Source organism: Spinacia oleracea, chromosome 6, assembly GCF_020520425.1.
Source record: "Spinacia oleracea cultivar Varoflay chromosome 6, BTI_SOV_V1, whole genome shotgun sequence".
Lineage (NCBI taxonomy): Eukaryota > Viridiplantae > Streptophyta > Magnoliopsida > Caryophyllales > Amaranthaceae > Spinacia > Spinacia oleracea.
This window is the reverse complement of record NC_079492.1, coordinates 93,318,844-93,338,224: the sequence shown is the minus strand read 5'-3', so window position 1 is coordinate 93,338,224 and position 19,381 is coordinate 93,318,844. Positions and strand designations below refer to the sequence as shown.

At 34.3% G+C, this 19,381-nt stretch overlaps 2 protein-coding genes across 26 annotated transcripts; both read left to right on the top strand.

The window, feature by feature from the left end:
• The first annotated feature begins 333 nt into the window (after positions 1-333).
• Positions 334-14,331, top strand: LOC110805246 (putative pentatricopeptide repeat-containing protein At2g01510). Of its 25 annotated transcripts, none has more exons than XR_008922812.1 (11): positions 335-727; positions 1,020-1,167; positions 1,479-1,564; positions 1,638-4,256; positions 7,295-7,371; positions 10,569-10,738; positions 10,845-10,975; positions 11,226-11,280; positions 11,436-11,486; positions 13,446-13,714; positions 14,049-14,331. XR_008922812.1 is itself a non-coding variant. In XM_022010851.2 (4 exons), exon 2 carries the CDS (start codon positions 1,788-1,790, stop codon positions 4,248-4,250), a length of 2,463 nt encoding a protein of 820 aa, XP_021866543.1. In that variant the 5' UTR covers positions 334-727; positions 1,479-1,787; the 3' UTR covers positions 4,251-4,256; positions 4,351-4,380; positions 6,748-6,802. The 25 variants fall into 25 exon arrangements, 1 of the variants encoding a protein (XP_021866543.1); XR_008922815.1 differs by lacking the exon at positions 1,020-1,167 and adding an exon at positions 899-977; XR_008922829.1 differs by lacking the exon at positions 1,020-1,167 and having other exon boundaries at positions 337-727; positions 1,638-1,705; positions 2,050-4,256.
• Positions 14,332-14,825: 494 nt separating this feature from the next.
• LOC110779767 (uncharacterized) lies at positions 14,826-19,035 on the top strand. The gene is made up of 6 exons (XM_056830819.1): positions 14,826-15,160; positions 17,725-17,835; positions 17,929-18,029; positions 18,165-18,310; positions 18,465-18,613; positions 18,699-19,035. Exons 1-4 carry the CDS (start codon positions 15,032-15,034, stop codon positions 18,280-18,282), a joined length of 459 nt encoding a protein of 152 aa, XP_056686797.1. The 5' UTR covers positions 14,826-15,031; the 3' UTR covers positions 18,283-18,310; positions 18,465-18,613; positions 18,699-19,035.
• Positions 19,036-19,381: the final 346 nt, after the last annotated feature.

The following is a 19,381-nucleotide window of genomic DNA, read 5'->3' as shown; positions in this document are numbered from 1 at the left end:
CAATTTCTCAGACTCTTGTCGACACCTTTTTAGACTTACTTAAGTTTTTAACTTCACCCCTCGTACTCATTCAAGACTTTTCAAACTTGTAAAAATAAAAAAAATAAAAAAATAATTAAGATAGAATTTACAGTTTAAACGTCTTAAGTAGAGTCTTGATATTCCAAGACTCTTGCTCAGACTTTTGTCATACTCTCCCACTTAAATGGGAGGTATTAAGTTAATACTGAATAAGACTATTGCTTAGACTATTGCTCATATTAGCGTTAATCTTGCTCTAAGTAATGGTCACTTTTAGGATGACCATAGTAGAATCATCCTATTGCATGAGAGTGTTGGATAAGAGTTTTAGTGGTCTCAAATAAGCCACTGACATTCTTATTATCATATAGGATTTTCTATTTTTGATTTTAGAAATTGATTCATAAATTATTTGATTATCATATAGCATTTTCTATTTTTTTTTATTTTTTTTATAAATAGGATTTTCTATTTTTGATTTTAGAAATTGATTCATAAATTATTTAATTAATTTCAGGAATGATTTTTTGGAAATGATTTATGAAATTAGTTAATAGATGGTGGGTGATGAGGTGGAGTCGCGGTGTTCATCTGCATACGTTCATGCGTAATCTCCGTATGCTCATCTCGCCTCCCTATCATCATTCAATCTCCATCCCTTCATGCGTCGCCGTCGGTCCATCTCCGTCAACCACCTGATACTTAGGTTTGTAATTTTCACCTTTTCCTTTCCCTTAACTATTTTTGAGTTTTAATGTTGATCTTTAATTAGCTGGTTAGTGGTTAGAGTTAGAAATGAGTCGAATTTTGGAATTCCGGAAAAAAGAAAAAAAAAAAAAAAAAAAAGTTGACATGTTCACCTTTTCCTTTCCCTTAGCTATTCATAGACTTGTTTGACCCAGTTGAACAATGCTCTTACTGGGACTGATAATTTATGGGCTTCTTTAACATTCAAGGTAAGCTAATTCAGCTTCAACTCAATTTCTGTATTCTTTCAGTTTCAGGACTTGAGACACTTATTCGGAATAATTGGTTGATACCTACTGCATTTTCAATTTGGAGACTCTTCATTAGTGATAGTAAGCAAGCTTGAGGAGAACATAAAAGTCATTGTCGGTCAATTTTAAAGCCACTTCATTGAACCTAGTGGGTGACATTCTTACTAATTGGCTTTTATATTATTCAAAGATCATTGAGTGAGAAAAGTTATGAAATGCGACTTCTTATTTAACCGTAACTTTTGAGTCAAGCTGGATTTCTGAAGCAATAGTTGCTACATTACCATGACGAATGATGATCTTGCATTGCTAGGAGAACTCTTATTCCTTGGATCTATTTTCTTAAATGAGAATTTTATAAATTATTTTAATAAATCAGATACATATAATTAAGAAATATGGGCAGCAATGCTGTAGAACTGAATCACTGATGGTGTGTGTGTGTGTGTGTTTTGGCAGGGGCTGCTACAAGGATTGTGTTAGCTACTGTGTGATATATACTCTTTTCTCCATCCACGAATAGTTTAGAGATATATGAATCTAGGGTATGCACTTATGTTGTTTTTCACAAGACCGTTTATATACTTTTTCGGATTCAGTGGTATGTTTTCTTTCCAGGTTGCAGCTTTTGGCCTTGCAAAATTGAAAATTGGATGCTCTGCTCTTTGTGTTGTTGAAGGCCTCAGGTTCATAATAGACTCATTTATTATGCTCTTTCAGAGTTAGTGAAGCTACTCAGATCAATTAATAAGACCGAGCAATTGTCTGATGAACCATAAGTATTGGACTAATGCAGTCCACAAACTTTCGTCTTCTATTTCTATTAGGACCCAGAACTCTCCAAGATTACTATCCAATAGCAAACATGTTATTGATGCTAGGATCATCAAAACGGGGTTTGACCCAAATACGAGTCGCACTAATTTTCAGATGGAAAGTTTCATAAAAACTGGCCAACTTATTAAGGCACGTCAACTGTTTGATGAAATGCCTAACAGAAACATTATCTCCGTGAATACCTTGATTTCAGGTTATGTGAAAACAGGGGATCTTGTTACTGCAAAGCACTTCTTTGATGGAATGCCTTCCCGAACTACTGTGACGTGGACTATTTTGATTGGTGGCTATGCTAAACATGGTTACCCTTTGGATGCCTTCAAGCTTTATGCAGATATGTATAGGTCTATGATTATGCTGGATTCTGTTACTTTTGCCACATTATTGTCGGGTTTCAACCACAAAATCTGGAAAAATCAAATGATTCAAGTTCATACCCATGTTGTGAAATTGGGATTCAGTTCGGCTTGTACTGTGTGCAATACTTTGTTGGATTGTTATTGCAAATGTCATTGCTTAGACTTGGCTTTTAGGCTTTTTAATGAAATGCCGGAAAGAGATTCTGTTACTTTCAATGCAATGATTACTGGGTATGCAAACGTTGAGCTGAATGAGGAAGCTGTTGATCTTTTCTTGACAATGCAGAAAACGGGTTTCAAACCCTCTGGATTCACCTTTGCTGCAGTTTTAAATGCCACTGTTGGGTTGGGGAATTTATTTTTGGGTAAACAAGTTCATGGCTTTGCAGTGAAGACCAACTTTATTTGGAATGTTTTCGTAGGCAATGCTTTGCTTGATTTTTATTCGAAGCATGGTCGTGTAGAGGAAGCCGAGAAACTTTTCCATGAAATGACAGAGGTTGATGGTGTTTCATGTAATATTATCATATCTGGACACGCAAAGGAAGGGAACTATGAGAAGTCTCTTACCCTTTTTCAGGAGTTGCAGGGCACAAATTTTAACAGGAAAAATTTTCCATTTTCCACTATGTTAAGTATAGCAGCTTATATGCTTAATTTGAAAATGGGTAAACAAATCCATTCCCAGTGTATTGTGACATCAGCATCGTCAGAACTTCAAGTAGGAAATGCACTCTTAGACATGTATGCTAGATGTGGACGGTTCGAGGAAGCCAATCTAGTCTTCCAATCTCTCTCACATGCGGACGCTGTCCCATGGACAGCAATGATCTCTGCTCTTGTACAAACGGGGTACCATGAAAAAGGGCTTGATATATTCATCCAAATGTGCAGGGAAAATGTCAACCCTGATCAAGCTACTTTTTCCAGCATCCTAAGGGCTTCAGCTAGTTTAGCCTCACTCTCATTGGGAAGACAGGTGCATTCTTTGGTATTTACGTCAGGATTTGTTTCCAATGTGTTTTGTGGAAGTGCATTGCTAGATATGTATGCAAAATGTGGTTCTATGAGAGATGCTACTAAGGCTTTCCAGGAGATGCCTGATAGGAATATAGTGTCGTGGAATGCCATGATCTCTGCCTACGCTCAGAATGGCGATGGCGATGGTACCATTGCATTATTTGAGGAAATGGTTTCAACGGGTCTACGCCCAGACCCGATAAGTTTCCTTAATGTCCTCACTGCTTGTAGCCATTGCGGGCTTGTTGATCAAGGAACGAAATACTTCAACAGTATCACTGAATTGTATCATATGGAGCCTAGGAGAGAGCATTATGTTACTATGGTTGATATCTTATGCCGAAGTGGACGTTTTGGACAAGCAGAAAAAATGATGGCTGAAATGCCCTTTATCCCAGATGAGATTATGCTTTCATCCATTCTAAACTCATGTAGGATTCATAAGAACCAAGAACTGGCGAAAGAAGTTGCAGAACAGCTATTCAACATGAAAGTGAGAGATGCCTCTGCTTATGTAAACATGTCGAATATCTATGCGGCTGCTGGTCAGTGGGACAAAGTTGTTGTGGTGAAGAAAGCTATGAGAGAACGAGGACTCAAAAAGCCACCCGCTTATAGCTGGGTGGAAATCAACCACAGGATGCATATTTTCTCAGCAAATGACAAGTCGCATCCAAGATGGGAAGACATCGAGAAGAAAATCGAGTCCCTATCAACGAGAATGGAGGAGGAAGGCTATAAACCAGATACTAGCTGTGCCCTTCATGACTTGGATGAAGATACCAGAGCAGAATATCTGAAATATCATAGTGAGCGCTTAGCTATAGCATTTGCATTGATCAGCACCTCTGAGGGTTCACCGATCTTAGTGATGAAGAATCTAAGGGCTTGCTCTGATTGCCATGCTGCAATCAAGATCATCTCGAACATAGTTGGGAGACAGATTACAGTGAGGGATTCTAGTCGATTCCATCATTTTAAAGATGGGTATTGTTCTTGTGGAGATTATTGGTGATTATTGGTGAGTACAATTTAAATACAAGTTTAAAATTTTCAAGTTGATTTTGGTCTATATTGTAATCTCTTAGGCCTTGTTCTTTTTGGCTTAATTTCAGTTTCAGGACTTATTTGGCAGTTCAGTTCAGGAGCATTCAGTTCAGTTCAGGAGCATTAAGTTCAGTTCAGTTTAATTCAATTCAATTTAATTTAATAATAATAATAATTATTATTATTATTATTATTATTATATTATATTATTATTATTATTATTAATATTACTTATATTATTATTATTATTATTGTATTACTTATTATTTATATTTATATTATTATATTATTGTATTACTTATTATTTATATTTATATTTATATTATTATATTACTTATTATTATTATTTATAACTAATTATTTATTAATAATTAATATTATTTATTATTATTTATTAATTAGGTACGGATTATTAATTATTAATTATTTAGTTATGAAGTACTCCCTCCATTCCTAAATGATCTTCCTATTTGGTGTTTGGGGTGGAAAATAAGAAAATGGAATCTTGTAATGATTGGGTGTAAGAGTAATGATTGGGTGTAAGAGAAAATAATAAATAAATGAACGAGAGAGAAGATATTTTTATTAAAGTAATAAAAAATCATAAAACTGGGGTTGGTTGGGTGAATGGGGGAATATGAATGAATTAAATAAGGGATGGTGGGGAAATTTATGGTAAAAAGTCATGTCCAAAAATAGAAACAAGAAGATCAAATAGGAACGACATTTATAGAAACAGTAAGATAAAAAAGGAATGGAGGGAGTAGTTATTAAATATGAATTATTTTTATTATTATTTATATTTATCATTTATTTTAATTATTGAGTAATCAATTACTGATTATTATTATTATTATTATTATTATTATTATTATTATTTATTTATTAATTAATAATTATTCTTTAGTTATTAGTTAACACTTTTTATTATTATTTATTAATTATTAATTATTAATTACTCCCTCCGTTCCTAAATAAGTGTCATATTTCCTTTTATGGCGTTCCCTTATAAGTGTCACATTTCCTTTTATGGACATGTACACTTTACCAATATACCCCTTAACTTCTCAACAATTACACCCCATACCTACCTTTTATTAAAAAATGTGCCCAAAAAATAATAAAAAAATAATTAAAAAAAAAAGATTTTTTAGAAAAGGGAACAAAAAACTGAGGGAACAGAACCCTCCCTCCCTTTCTCACGTTCAGTCGTTCACCTTTCTCTCTCTCCTTCATTTCCATTTTCATCTTCTCTCTCCTTCATTTTCATCTTCTTTGTTCTTCCCTCTCCACTCTCTCCCCTTCATTTTCGTTCGTGCTTCTCTTATTTCACCCACAAAATTCAAGACTTTGTTTTTAATGGTGAAATTTGACCATAAAAATTCCAGATCTGAAGTTTTCATGGTCAAATTTGACCTTTTAAACCTCGAATTTGGCTTTGGATTGTTAGGTATGTTGAGTTTTTGATAATTTTTTAGTTTATTTTAGTTTAATGACAATTTCTGGGTTTGTTGTTGATAATTTTTGATGATTTGTTGTGACTTTATTTATTTTTTTATTTGTCTGGGTTTTATGCTTTTCTGATTTTTTTGTTAGTTTTGTTCGAATTTTAGTTGAACCTTTTGATGTTCGATTTTTAGGGTTCGTTTGATTTTTGGTGAATCTGGGTTTGTTTGATTTTTTGATATTTCGAGTTTTAGGCTTTGTTCAATTTTTGTTCGATTTTTTGATATTTCGAGTTTTAGGGTTTGTTCGATTTTTGGTGAATCTGGGTTTGTTCAATTTTTTGTTCGATTTTATTACAATTCGAGTTTTAGGGTTTGTTCGGTTTTGTTCGATTTTTTGATAATTCGAGTTTTGTTCAATTTTTTTGATGATTTTAGGTTTGTTCGATTTTTTGAGATTTTTAGTGTTGTTAGAATTTTTTTTGATAATTAATCTTGGATTGTTTGAATTTTTTGTTCGATTTTTTGAAATTTTTGGTGATTGGGTTGATTTTTTTTGGATGATCCGTGGATTATTGCTCTTTGTATTTCTATTGGTTGATGTTTTTTTTTTTTGTAATTTGATTGGTTGATTTTGTGGGTAGTGGATTGATGACATGGCAATGTCTTTAATTTCTGATTTTTCTCTCTTTTCTCTCTTTACTTTTGTACTTTATCTTATTAAACAATTATCTACTTTATCCATTCCCCAAAAAAAAAAACATTCCCAATCATTACCTCTTACACACTTCACAATTTTATTAATTACCGTGCAAAGTCCCAAATGTGACACTTATTTAGGAACGGAGGGAGTATTAATTATTAATTATTTATTAATTATTATTTACTATTTACTATTTACTATTTACTATTTACTATTTACTATTTACTATTTACTATTTACTATTACTTATTACTTATTACTTATTACTTATTACTTATTACTTATTATTTATTTTGGTAATATATTATGTTAAGTTAAGTTCAGTTCAGTTCAGGAGCATTCAGTTCAGTTCAGGGGCATTCAGTTCAGCTCAGCTCTAAAGAACAGGGCCTTAAGCCCTTTTTTCACCTTAGAGGAATTATAATCCTAACACTTATAAAGCCATGAACTTTGATTACTATTCCCTTAATAGTTAAATTACTGAAATACCCCTAAAATCCTTAATGTTTTTTTGTTGTCTTTTCCTTAAGAACAGATAGTTTACATTTTTCAATTTGTTTTCTATGCTTTCCAATTCGGATTTACGGGTTCGTAGTTTTTCTTCTTGGATTTCTGTTTAGTGTTTTCTTAGTTTTGGATTTCTAGGTTTTCTTTGTAGTCTCGGATTTCTGTGTTCATGCTTTCTTAGTTTTGGATTTATGGGTTTTCTTTGTTTGACAATCCGATAACACCTTGATACGAAATGTAATCGGCTATTCGATTTGTGTTTTTTATATGCTTGATTTCGTGGAAGTGGATGATGTATTGATGCTTTGTGGATGTGGATGATGTATTGATGTTTGTGTTTTTCAATTTGGATTTCAGATAAGTGCACAGGGGAGCAAGCAACACCAATGAAAGTGGTGGCCGCAAGATCAATGAAACAAGCTCCTTTCCACAAGGTAAATCAAATGCAAAGGGTAAGTACTTAGCACAATAAGCATACCCTAGAAATGGTTGATGGCTGTTATCTAGCTGCAAGTGGTCTCGATCGTCATATTCATCTAATGGAGACTCGTAATTATTTCACCTGCATTTTGTGATTTGATGTTGATTGTCGGTTAGTTTGTGTATTTTGTTGTGAATTTGTGTGAGCATTTGTCTATTTTGACCTTTTTGTTTGTATTGATTTGAATTGCTATTATGAATGGATTAGTGTTGAATTTTTGTTTATGATGATTGATTTGTGGACATGGTTTTTTAGGTTGTTCTGATGCAAATTGCTGAATTTGGTGAGTTGGTGGTTTATTGAACTTTTGTTCTTGCTTGGGAATATAGTTGTTTTTTATGGTTAGATATGGACCAAAATTGTTCATTTTAGCTCGATCTTGAGCTGGAGGAGAGCTCCAAGTGTTCCATTGTAAGATTGTTTAAGAGGAAAAGAATGAGCCATGAGCAATGGGGTTTTGGTGACACTATGTGCATTAGATTCAGCTGTTTGACGTTATGAGTTGAAGAGTGCTATATCAAACCATGGTGGTAATAGTTAGTACAACACTATATAGCAATTGAACTGTTAAGTTGAGAGTAGGATGATTATATTCCATAATTTCCCTTTTCAGATATGTGGGGTGCTATGGAAAATGCAAAATGGGAGGGGGGGGGGGGGGGGGGGGGGGGAGTGGTTTTGATGAAGGTGACAAAGGATACAAAGTGGATCATTGAACTAAGATTTTTATTTAAGATTGAAGTCCTTTCTATGAGATATACAGTTCCCAGCTGAAATGTTCCATAAAGAGTTTATCAGATTCGGAAGTACCAACTTGATTTTCTGCCAATAGTGGAAAGACTAAATATATCAATTCATGCGTGCTTTGTGATTACTGGTTTATGTTGGAGGACTTAGGTGTTTGTGAGTTTGCTGGGAATCTTAGGTTTTCTTTTCTCAAGTATATTACTTCCACTAAGTGTGCAGTTCTTGGGACAGCTATATTTGTATAATAAAGAGGAATTAGGCTATATCAAGTTCTTATGCTGATCAGTGGTGGAGCAAAGCGCACAAGACTGTAGTTCCTATAAAAAATTATGGTTTATATCAGTTATATGCGTCTGAGACTATGAGATTTGGTCTGTGGTTGGAGGTTCAGATGAAGGTGACAAAGGAATACGAAATGGAAAATTGAACTATGATTTTTAATTATGATTAAAGTCCTTTCTGTGAGATGGTTATATATCGTATATACAGTCCCATTTTATCAGATAATTCGGAAGCACCAACTTGATTTTCTGCCAATAGTGGAAAGACAAATATACTTCTTTAGCTGTATACGCCTTGATCTTCCAGACCTTCCCGACTGTGCAATTTCTGCTTTGTGATTATTGGTTATATTGGAGGACCAAGGTGTTTGTGAGGTTGTTGGGTTGTCTTTTCTTGAGTATATTACTTCCACTTGGTGTGCAGTTCTTGGACAACTATATTAGTATAGTAAAGAGGAATTAGGCTATAAAAATTTCATGTGCTGAATCGATCAGTGGTGGAGCAAAGAGCACTAGACTGTAGTTCCTAAAGTTTTATTGTTTATATGCGTCTGAGACTCTGAGATTTGGTTTGTGGTTGGAGTACTCTGAACATTTCCTTTTGTGTCTTGAAAGTGCGTTTTCAGCTTTATTTAGTGTTGGAAGGGAATTGTACAAATTGTACCGCACTGGTCAATGCCCTCTCTTATTCACTTTACCGATCTATTGTAGAAAGTGTGTCAGGGGAAAAGTTCAAATATCGTGGGAGACATATCACATATGGGAATTGGGAAAGCTAGGGCCTGAAATGCATGTTCAATATATGTTCAACCTGACAAATTATATATCACGTGGTTATGTCAATTGCATTTATAACCAAGGTTTATTTTCTGTTGCACATGTATGCGTATCGATATTAATCAGCACTACACTGCCCACTTTCATGTTATCCTTGCAATAAGCTTGTCCATATTTTTTTTTTGCCTAGGAAGGAATAGTATAAAGCTTGTTTGAAGGGTACTAAAAAAGCGAGACTTTTTATTTGTTGATTTCCTGCTGTTGTGATTCATAGGTTTTTTCTACTGTTTGACAACTATGCTCTGGAATAATATAAAGCTTGTTGAAGGGTACTCGAAAAGTCAAATTGTTCATTGTGACTAAAACCTATTCAATGTTTTTGCTATACTAAGTTTTTCTTTGTCATATTTAGGGCTCAATGGGTCTGTTCTATCATTCTATGGGGTTCTCTTCATGTTAAATATGAAAGGGTTTCAAAAGTTGCAAAACCTTGATGTGAATGTGACCTAATCATCAAATTGGCCAACATTCATTGACTTGAACAATTAAATTGGTTAGCTTGGTAACTTGCTTACCCACAATCATAATTATGAATTATTGACATATAACACTCCTACAAGGCCTATGAAGTTATGAGTCTACTAGGTGAATATTAGTGACATTAATATTAGTGACATTTCTAACCTATATGCCTGTTCTCCTAAAATGCTTCCCTACTTTATTTCCATTAGGAAAAGTTTTCCTGGCATGATTTTTTGATTTTGGAGTTTCTACTGAAACTGGGATTTGAATAATTCAATAAACAGGTTAGATGGAGAGAGCAGTTTAGTGGGCTGAGATGTCTAACCTGTTTTATTATGTGGTTTGGGGGTTGATTTCCAACAAATTGTTCATTTTTTGTGCAAATCTCAGTTTATTTTGTGATATGGGTTTTATTGTCTCCATATATTGTTGGTTCTTTTTTAATTATAATTTTTTTTTTTGTCTTAATCATGACAAATTCAGATTAGTTCCTTTTGGTTTTCTTCACAAATAATTACACAGTTTCATTCAAATTATTATGTTTTGTTCTTAATCAGGTGTCATCACTCATCAGCGTATTTCTTTGTATTAATTACACATGTTAATTAAATTAGAATAGAGTTACTAATTAAATTGATGAGTTCGGTGCCAGATTATAGTTTACATATTTATGTAGCTTAATTAGTTAGACATTGGCTTTGAAATTATAATAAAATCCTAACACTTTAAAACATGTAAACTTGGAGTTACTATTGCAGCAATAGTGTTCTGCCGCTTTTTCCCCCACTCATATGTCTTTATTACTCATTGCCCTTCTGTCCAGCTTATGCCACGTCGCTTCTTCATCCACCGTTGATCTTGTGCCACCTCTCCCTCTTCAGTCTTCACCTCCACTGCTTCCCTTCCTCTTTGTTCTTTTGCGGGTTTCCCGGAGCTCCTGATGAGTTGCTCCCTCTTTCTTCACCCTTTCTCTTTCCTCTGTGAATGTCGAATGTCGGTGCTCTCTCCTCTTAATTTTCTTCGTTCTCTTCTCTTCATTTTCTTCGATCTCTCCTCTTCATTTTCTTCCATTTTTTTTTAATCTCCATGTACTTTCCAGATTATTCTGTCTTCTACGGATGTGAAGATCAGCAATTGAAGAAAAGAATGTGCTATGGATTGTGATTGCCGGATTTTTCTCTCCTCCTCCAGCTTGCAATCAACACTCTCACTTCGTCTTCTTCCTCCCTGGTATAATTCTATCTTCTCTGGTTTTGTTACATTAGGGTTCTATTTTCGGTTGTAATTGCTGAATTAGGGTTTTTAATTGAATTGGCAAATTGATTTAGCGTTTTTGTTGCATAAATATGTTAATTTTATGATTAAATCGGATCATTTTGATTTCAATTGATTCCACTTTTGTTCAATTTTCTTCATCTTTGATTTTCAGTTGCCTTTTTTCTATTTTTGATTGTAGCTGTTAATTTATGTGGATGCGTAGGAGATGAACAATCTTGCAATTCCAGAACCAAGGGCTTTTCCATGTATTGCTTTAGGTACTACTCAATTTTTGTTTTTCGATCTTAAAGTTTGCTGTGACAATATTTCGAATTCTAGAATTGGTAATCTAAGATTTTTTTTTGATTATCGTTTTAATTATGATTAATTCAGTTTTTTGTTTTTGTCATTTTGTTTCTTTGAATGTATACAGTCTTGAAGTGAAAGGCCATTGGATGTTACCCATGCTCATGCTTTTGTTCAGGTATTATAGGTTTTGCTATCGTCTCTTTGTTTATGTTTACATCTTTCTGATATGGGGTTTGTTTTTGAGGTCTTGATGGTTTGGGTTTTATTTGACAAATCGTAAAAACCACAAGATATGTCTGGGGTTCTGATCTGCACTTTATAATGATATGCTATGAAAATCTGATCTTTGTATAGTGATATGCTTTGTAATATGGGATCAATAAAGGAGGGTTAGGTTATTTTAGAGGAATTTTAGCTGTGGTATGCAAGATATGCGTGTTAGGCGGGGTTGCATATCATTCCAGTAAGAAGGCAATCCAATTCGTGGTGTATAGGAAGTTAGGTAATGCTTATTCAACATTTGACGTGTTAGTGCTTACTGCAATATTTAGGGTAAAGACACAAGTAAATAGTTGCTTATGTAAATATCAGTGCAGTAGGGTAAAGACACCAAAATCTTGTCCAGTTGCCATTCCAGTTTCTTATTCTCAGGTTCTCTCTTTTTCGTCTAACACTTACTATTTTTGACCAAAATTTTGCATTATCCTTTGTCAAGGTTTGGTTGAGATTGTAATTTGAATTTGTGACATTTATAATTTATATGAATTGTCAATTAATTATTAGTTTTAAGGTTAATGATTTGTATTAATCTTGGGTCTGAAGGTGATAGATATCACTATATCAGCTTATGGGAACATTAACTAATGTTGTTTACAAGCTTGCTATTAGCATCATAGAAAAGCGGGTGCAGATTTATGCTTTTAATTTTTGGCCTCTTAATTCAGTTATTTACTCTATATACAACTTCATGGGGATTGTAGCTTATAAGCTGGCATGGATAATATCTTTCTGTTGTAAAATGGAAGTAGTCACTGAAAGATCATCTTTAACCTATCATGTTTGTTCTTTAGTTTGAAACATTATTATTAGTTAAAATGCAGAACCTTTTCACTTTTATCTGGAGTAGTTGCTAACTCCATAATATTCAAAGTGGTTCCTTATTTTGAGTAGTTTCTTAGGTTGTTTGAATATTCTGGAGTTAAAATACAGAACCTTCGCACTTTTGGTAATTTTATTACCTTTCTTATAATGGGAAGCATAGTAACTTGATAGTCACTTAGTAATGGCATATGTAACTATTAAATCTTAATTGAGAAGACTCTGCTTTGAACTTGTATAATATTTCGTACTAGCAGTCACATCCTTGTATCTTGCAATACTAAAGATGATACTCCGTATAAAGCAAATAAACTACTCCGTATGACTCAGCCTTTACAAAATACAGAACCAATTCTTCTGATTGAATAGGAGCCGCTGCTTTGGTCTCTGATTGAATAGGAGCCGCTGCTTGGTCCTTAACTGGGCTATTATATTACTTTGTGTTTTAATCATGTATGTAGTGTCTTGTTCTTGTGAGTCTTGTGATATCTAATTTTGATCACTAAGCGGGGAGAAATTTACCCTTTTGTAGAGTCGAGGGGATGAAATTTCTTGTTGGATCAATCTGATAGTTATCAAGAGGTTAAAATGACTGAATGAGCGAGCCTTTAATGAGGGGATGAATGCTAAGGACAAACAGAGAAGCCTGGTTATATGTTCCCTGATTTTGTTTTAATAGGGTATTATTAGGTCTTGATTGAATGTGTTGTGTTGTGGATGTTGGTGTCTATTGTTGTTGTTTTGTAGTGGTAATTCTGTTGTTCTATTTCTCCAGTTTCTGTTTTGTTCTACTGAAATTTGTTATTTAGTGCTGAAGTTCATTTTGGCGGTGGGTTAATCAATTCCTTTTGCCGCTACAAATTTTCTACTGGATTAATTAATGTCTGCATGTGAATGAAGTTAAAGGAGTTAACTTTATTTATTTTGGAGTTTCTGGTAATTAATTAATTGAGGCAGTGTGTGTCATGCACTCATGCTTATCATTTGCCAAAGTATGTTTTGCTTTATTGCAAATTATTTGACGTCGCCTCTGCAGGCTCTGCTGGGAATTTATCATTTGCTTCATCCTCAATATCTGGCCTTGTAGGATACGTCAAGGCTTGGGAACTGCCACTTGTAAATCTGTAATGCTGTTGTATATCAAGCTCCTACTTTTTCTTCAGCAAGCTGTTATTCAGCTTCTGTGTGGCATGACAACAGTAAAGACTGCATTATGCTAAAGATAATCCGTGTTCTTCCACCTGCTGTTCTCAGCAGTCAAGCAAAAGCCATTTCTCCTACATGGGAACTTGCAATTGCAGAAAGGTAAACAATCTACATAGTTTTCTGCATTCTGGCCTTCTGGATGTCCAAAAATTTTAGCTGTCTTTCTCTTTATGATTACCCCAAACCTTGTCCCAACCTAAAACGAGAGTCAAAAAAGCCTAAAATTTCCTGAATTGCCCCTTATTGAACTGAATTGTTAATAATAGTTGAAGAAAGAAAGCATCCCTTAAGATTATAAACTTTTGGGATAAAGGGAATAATTTTTGTTTTTTACTACAGTTTGCAGTCTCGACTCTCGACGTCTCCTAAACTGGTTACAATTATGTTTACGGATGTTAATGTTTGTCTTGACTCCCTTTTCTTTTTTGAGTAGGTCCTGGTGTTTTTACCCCATATCGGTGAGCTAGTTTGTTCAAATTGACTTTGAAAGGGAGGCACCACTACTTGCAGGAGATATGAGGTTTCTAATAAATCCTTCCATTTGACTCAGGTGCATTGGAACCATGTCGATGAAAATGGTACATTTTTCACTTTCCTGATTGGAGTCAGGAATTCTTGATTGTCTTATCAAGGATTATATGTTTCTGTATGAGAAGCATGGTTTGATTCAGTGAGCATACTAGAATCTGATGATGATTTTATCAGTGTTTTCGGAGGTCAGCAGGATCATCCATAACATTCATGTTTGTTTAAAGTACACTTTCATATTTGGCATGATTTCCTTTTTACTAATTGTTGCATGATTATTACATACGGGTGGTAGATGGAAAAATACTCAACCTGTCAAACCTGTGGTCAGGTGCACACATGTTACGTCCCCAAGCAGGATTGCTCATTCCCTGTGCAAATGGTGATGAGAAGGCATTACCAGGCTCTTGGTCTGCAATTTCACCCTCCGTTTTTAGGGTCCGGGGCGAGACTTACTTCAAGTAAGTTCAATCTGTTTATAAGCATCTTCATTTACTCATTACATCAAAAAAATCCCATATTCTTTTATATTTTACCTTATACAGCAAGTCTTCTATGCAATTAGTTACCTCAAAATCTATAATTGCCATTTGCCACCCCTCTGAGAAGCTGGTCTTTCAGTATGAAGATGTAATTATACGTATATTGACTTGAAATGCAGAGACAAGCAGAAACATGTAGCAGAAGGTTACTGTCCTTATACTCCCATAGGTGTTGATTTGTTTGCTTGCTCACAAAAGATAAGTCATATTGCTCAGCACATTGAACTTCCCACCGCTCAAGGGAACAGCAAATTGCCTCCACTACTGATTGTTAATATACAGGTTTGGCACTTTTCCCCGCAATAAAACCATTTGCAAACTTATAACATTCAGTTTTTCTTCGCAGATGCCTACATATGCTCCTTCAATGTTCCTGGGTGACAGCGATGGTGAAGGCATAAGTCTGGTGCTGTATTTCAAGCTATCTGACAAAATCGACCAAGAAATTCCATCAGACTTCATAGACAGCATCAAGGTACTTTGTTTCAGTTGTTTTTTGACCTACTTTTTCACACTTACTGCAGTTTATCCTAAAGAAAAGCATTTCCTAATGCACAGACTGGTAGACAATGAATCTGAGAAGCTTAAATCAGTGGTTACTTACAGAGAAAGACTTAAAATCTTGTCGGGGGTGGTAAATCTGGAGGATCTTCAGTTGAGTTCTACTGAAAAGAGACTTCTTAATGCTTACAAGGACAAACCAGTTCTGTCACGCCCTCAGCCTGATTTTTTCAAGATTTGACACCATTATCTCAAATCATTCTTTGAGGTTTATATACTCTTAACAATTCAGAAAGCAATTTGCATAAATATATTAGAATGAGTCTTAGAAACCTTGAATGTGCTACATAAAACATGCAAATGGTTTAAAATGATAAGTTAGGTTCCTTAGCTCAAAGTTGGGCGAGAAAATGCCATTTTAGGCAAAATATGACCTATAACGATCAAATAAACCTTAAACGTGAATAAATACATTTGAATATGTCTTATAAAGTTAACACTAGGCTTATAAAACATGTAATAAGTTTAAAATCAGCCCCTAGGTCATTTAGTTAAAAAATGGGAGCGAAAATGCCTTAGTTTAGCCTAAATATGACCTATATCGACCAAATGAGCCTAAAATGTGCATAAATACATTAGAATGAGTCTTAGAAACCTTGAATGTGACACATAAAACATGTAAACGGTATAAAATGATAAGTTTGGTTCCTCAGCTGGGCGAGAAAATGCCATTTTAGGCAAAATAGAACCTATAACGATCAAATAAACCTTAAATGTGAATAAATACATTTGAATATATCTTAGAAAGTTAATACTAGGCTTATAAAACATGTAATAAGTTTAAAATCATCCCCTAGGTCATTTAGTTAAAAACTGGGAGCGAAAATGCCTTAGTTTAGCCTAAATATGACCTATATCGACCAAATGAGCCTAAAATATGCATAAATACATTAGAATGAGTCTTAGAAACCTTGAATGTGACACATAAAACATGTAAACGGTTTAAAATGATAAGTTTGGTTCCTTAGCTAAAAGTTGGGCGAGAAAATATCATTTTAGGCAAAATAGGACCTACAACGACTCAGTAAGCATTAAATGTGAATAAATACAGTTGAATATGTCTTAGAAAGTTAACACTAGGCTTATAAAACATGTAATAAGTTTAAAATCAGCCCCTAGGTCATTTAGTTAAAAAATGGGAGCGAAAATGCCTTAGTTTAGCCTAAATATGACCTATATCGACCAAGTGAGCCTAAGATGTGCATAAATACGTTGGCATGAGTCTTAGAAACCTTGAATGTGACACATAAAACATGTAAATGGTTTAAAATGATAAGTTTGGTTCCTTAGCTCAAAGTTGGGCGAGAAAATACCATTTTAGGCAAAATAAGACCTATAACGACCCAATAAGCATTAAATGTGAATAAATACATTTGAATATGTCTTAGAAAGTTAACACTAGGCTTATAAAATATGTAATAAGTTTAAAATTGGCCCTTAGGTCATTTACTTAAAAAATGGGAGCGAAAATGCCTTAGTTTAGCTTAAATATGACCTATATCGACCAAATGAGCCCTAAATGTGCATAAGTACATTAGAATGAGTCTTAGAAACCTTGAAGGTGCCACAACAAACATGTAAACGGTTTTAAATGATAAGTTTGGTTCCTTAGCTCAAAGTTGGGCAAAAAAATGCCATTTTTGGCAAAATAGGACCTATAACGACCCAGTAAGCATTAAATGTGAATAAATACATTTGAATGTGTCTTAAAATGTTAAAACTAAGCTTATAAAACATGTAAAAGGTTTCATATGGTGGCTTAGGTTATTTAGTTCAAAGTTGGGAGCGAAAATGCCATTTTTCGCTTGCTTTGATTTTTGTTAAAAATGTCTGTTATATTTGTTCTTGTTGTTTTCTTTGATGATGTGAAATATGTCGGTGCTAAATTAGGATTCTTGATGTGATTTGTGGGATGGGTTTATGGTTTATGTTCAATAAATTGGATCTGCATTTCAATTTATGTTGTCTTTAAAATAAATTTTTAGCTGAAGTTGCAATATGCGTTACTTTGTGTTGGATATGAAAAGAAAATGGATCATTTGATGCGCCGCCATTCGAAAATTGACCCAATGGAGAACAAATTTGATAAATTGGTTATGAAATTAGGGTCTTCTGTTGAAGATATTTATCTTGTCCATATAATCTTTGTGAGGAAATTTTGAGGTGCATTTTTCGGATGTACTGTAAAGTTACTAAGCTTAGGCAAAGCCAAGAGCAAAGTATGATGCTTTCACTTTCAGGTTGTCCAGTTCCAAAATAAATGTGCCGCAGAATCATGCTACATCAATAGAGGCTAATAGTTGCTTTTAAATTTAGTAAACTGTTAATCAATGATGACATCCTAAACCATTGGCTTTGACTATATTAGGGAATTGACCTTGTTTACTGTGATTCTAAAGTGAATGCGATTTGTTTCATAAAGTTTAAAGTTATGATTTCAGCAACCATTGAGTGACTTGTTACTTCTTATAATTACAGATGGTGCAAACTCCTCTTCGTGTTGCTGCTGGCTATAATGATGTTGAGATTGTTGAAGTTTTGCTGAATTGGATGGGATTGGAGAAGGTTGAGCCGGAAGCAAGGAATATGGTATGAGCTTGCACTTTGGTGAAATGTGCATAAGGTTGCAGCAAACCGTTGACTTTTTTTTTTGACCCCTAACATTACAGTGCTTTTTTGCAGTCTGGGGAGACTCCATTACACATGGGCGCGAGAAGAATGACTGGAATGAAGTTGTTAAGCTGCTTCTTTCTCATGGTACTTTTGTGGAGGCCAAGGCTAATGTAATTTTCTTTCTTCTCTCTCCACGTCCTTCACAATAATTATTACAGTATAGATGGTTAGTTGAACGTTGAACCTGTCAAAATCTGTTTTCTTGCTGGAAATTTTACCTTGCTTGGTCCATTGATATCCTAAAGGAAGAATTCAAGAACACTCAAGTTATCAAAGTTTGGGACATCTTACCAGCTTCCAAGATTCCTACACTTGCAAGGGAACTTGATGCTTGGTTTGGGAAATATACCATGGACTTCATGAATCGTTGCAAACACAAATCTTTCCAAGGGTATGTCTAATATTCCCCCTTTTCAAAAATGCAAATATAAGCCGTCTTTTTTTTTTGACAAATATAAGCAATCTTGTTAATGTAATTAGTAATTCAAGACGGAAAAGGTTTAGGAACTTGTCTTCCTAATGGGTTCTGCTATTTGTGTATACAGGAAATTGATAGTGCCAATGTCATGGCCAGTTCATTCTGTTCTCGGTGTTGATTCTTTGTCAGACAGGATTTCCGCTATGAATATATGGGATGATTGAGAAGAATCCTGGTTTTAGAATTAATTTGGCAATAAGGATGCTTTTGTTTTTGGTAAGTGCGCAGCTTGCAGGATTATGTTGAATTTGTCAAAAGCATATCGACTGATATTTTATTGGTTATGTTTTGTGAATTGTAGGAATCATAGGAAGGCTGTTGGGAGTGAAATCAATCAGTTCTCAGTTGAGAGGGAGAACGCGTGCAGAGAAAGGTCTTAGGGAACCTGGCAGAGAAAGGTTTTAGGGAACCTGGCAGAGAAAGGCTCCTTCAATGTTCCATTTTACATCCTAATTGGCATCTATTCTACCATATCACCTAAATTCAGTTTTATGCTTAAGAATATTACTTATTTTGAGTTGATGTATCTAAATCAAGAAGATGATGGCAAAGAAACAAATAGGACATGTAATTTGAAACTGCTCGAAAGACAGACCCTGTCTTTGCAAATTAAAAATGAAAGAGAGTTTTTTCTTAAATTTTTTGTTAAAGTTTAATTTTTGGCGAAGATATATCATTCAATTCTTTGCATTGTCATGCTAATGTACTCCTTGTCATGCTTGAATGATGTTAACGTTAATAAAAAACATATATACGGAGTACTAGGTTTCCTATTTCCGGAGCAAAGAAAATTAATTGTTCTAGGAGAATAGGACCTCTATATAAGTATAGACTATAAAGTATGTTTTTGGTACATTATCAAGCACATAATACGTACGAAGTTTATGTAAAAGGATAGAAAAAAAATTAATAAAATGTAGATATTTTTTAGAGGAAAAATATTTTTGATTGGAAAATTTACATCAGGAATGATTCATTCTTAGT

Bases quoted from the DNA above. Each gene is read 5' to 3' on its own strand.
- LOC110805246 (XM_022010851.2), top strand. From the start codon at position 1,788: ATGAACCATAAGTATTGGACTAATGCAGTCCACAAACTTTCGTCTTCT.
- LOC110779767 (XM_056830819.1), top strand. From the start codon at position 15,032: ATGCCTACATATGCTCCTTCAATGTTCCTGGGTGACAGCGATGGTGAA. The intron at 17,836-17,928 runs GTATGAGCTTGC...GCTTTTTTGCAG, and splicing joins AGCCGGAAGCAAGGAATATG to TCTGGGGAGACTCCATTACA. The intron at 18,030-18,164 runs GTAATTTTCTTT...GATATCCTAAAG, and splicing joins TTGTGGAGGCCAAGGCTAAT to GAAGAATTCAAGAACACTCA.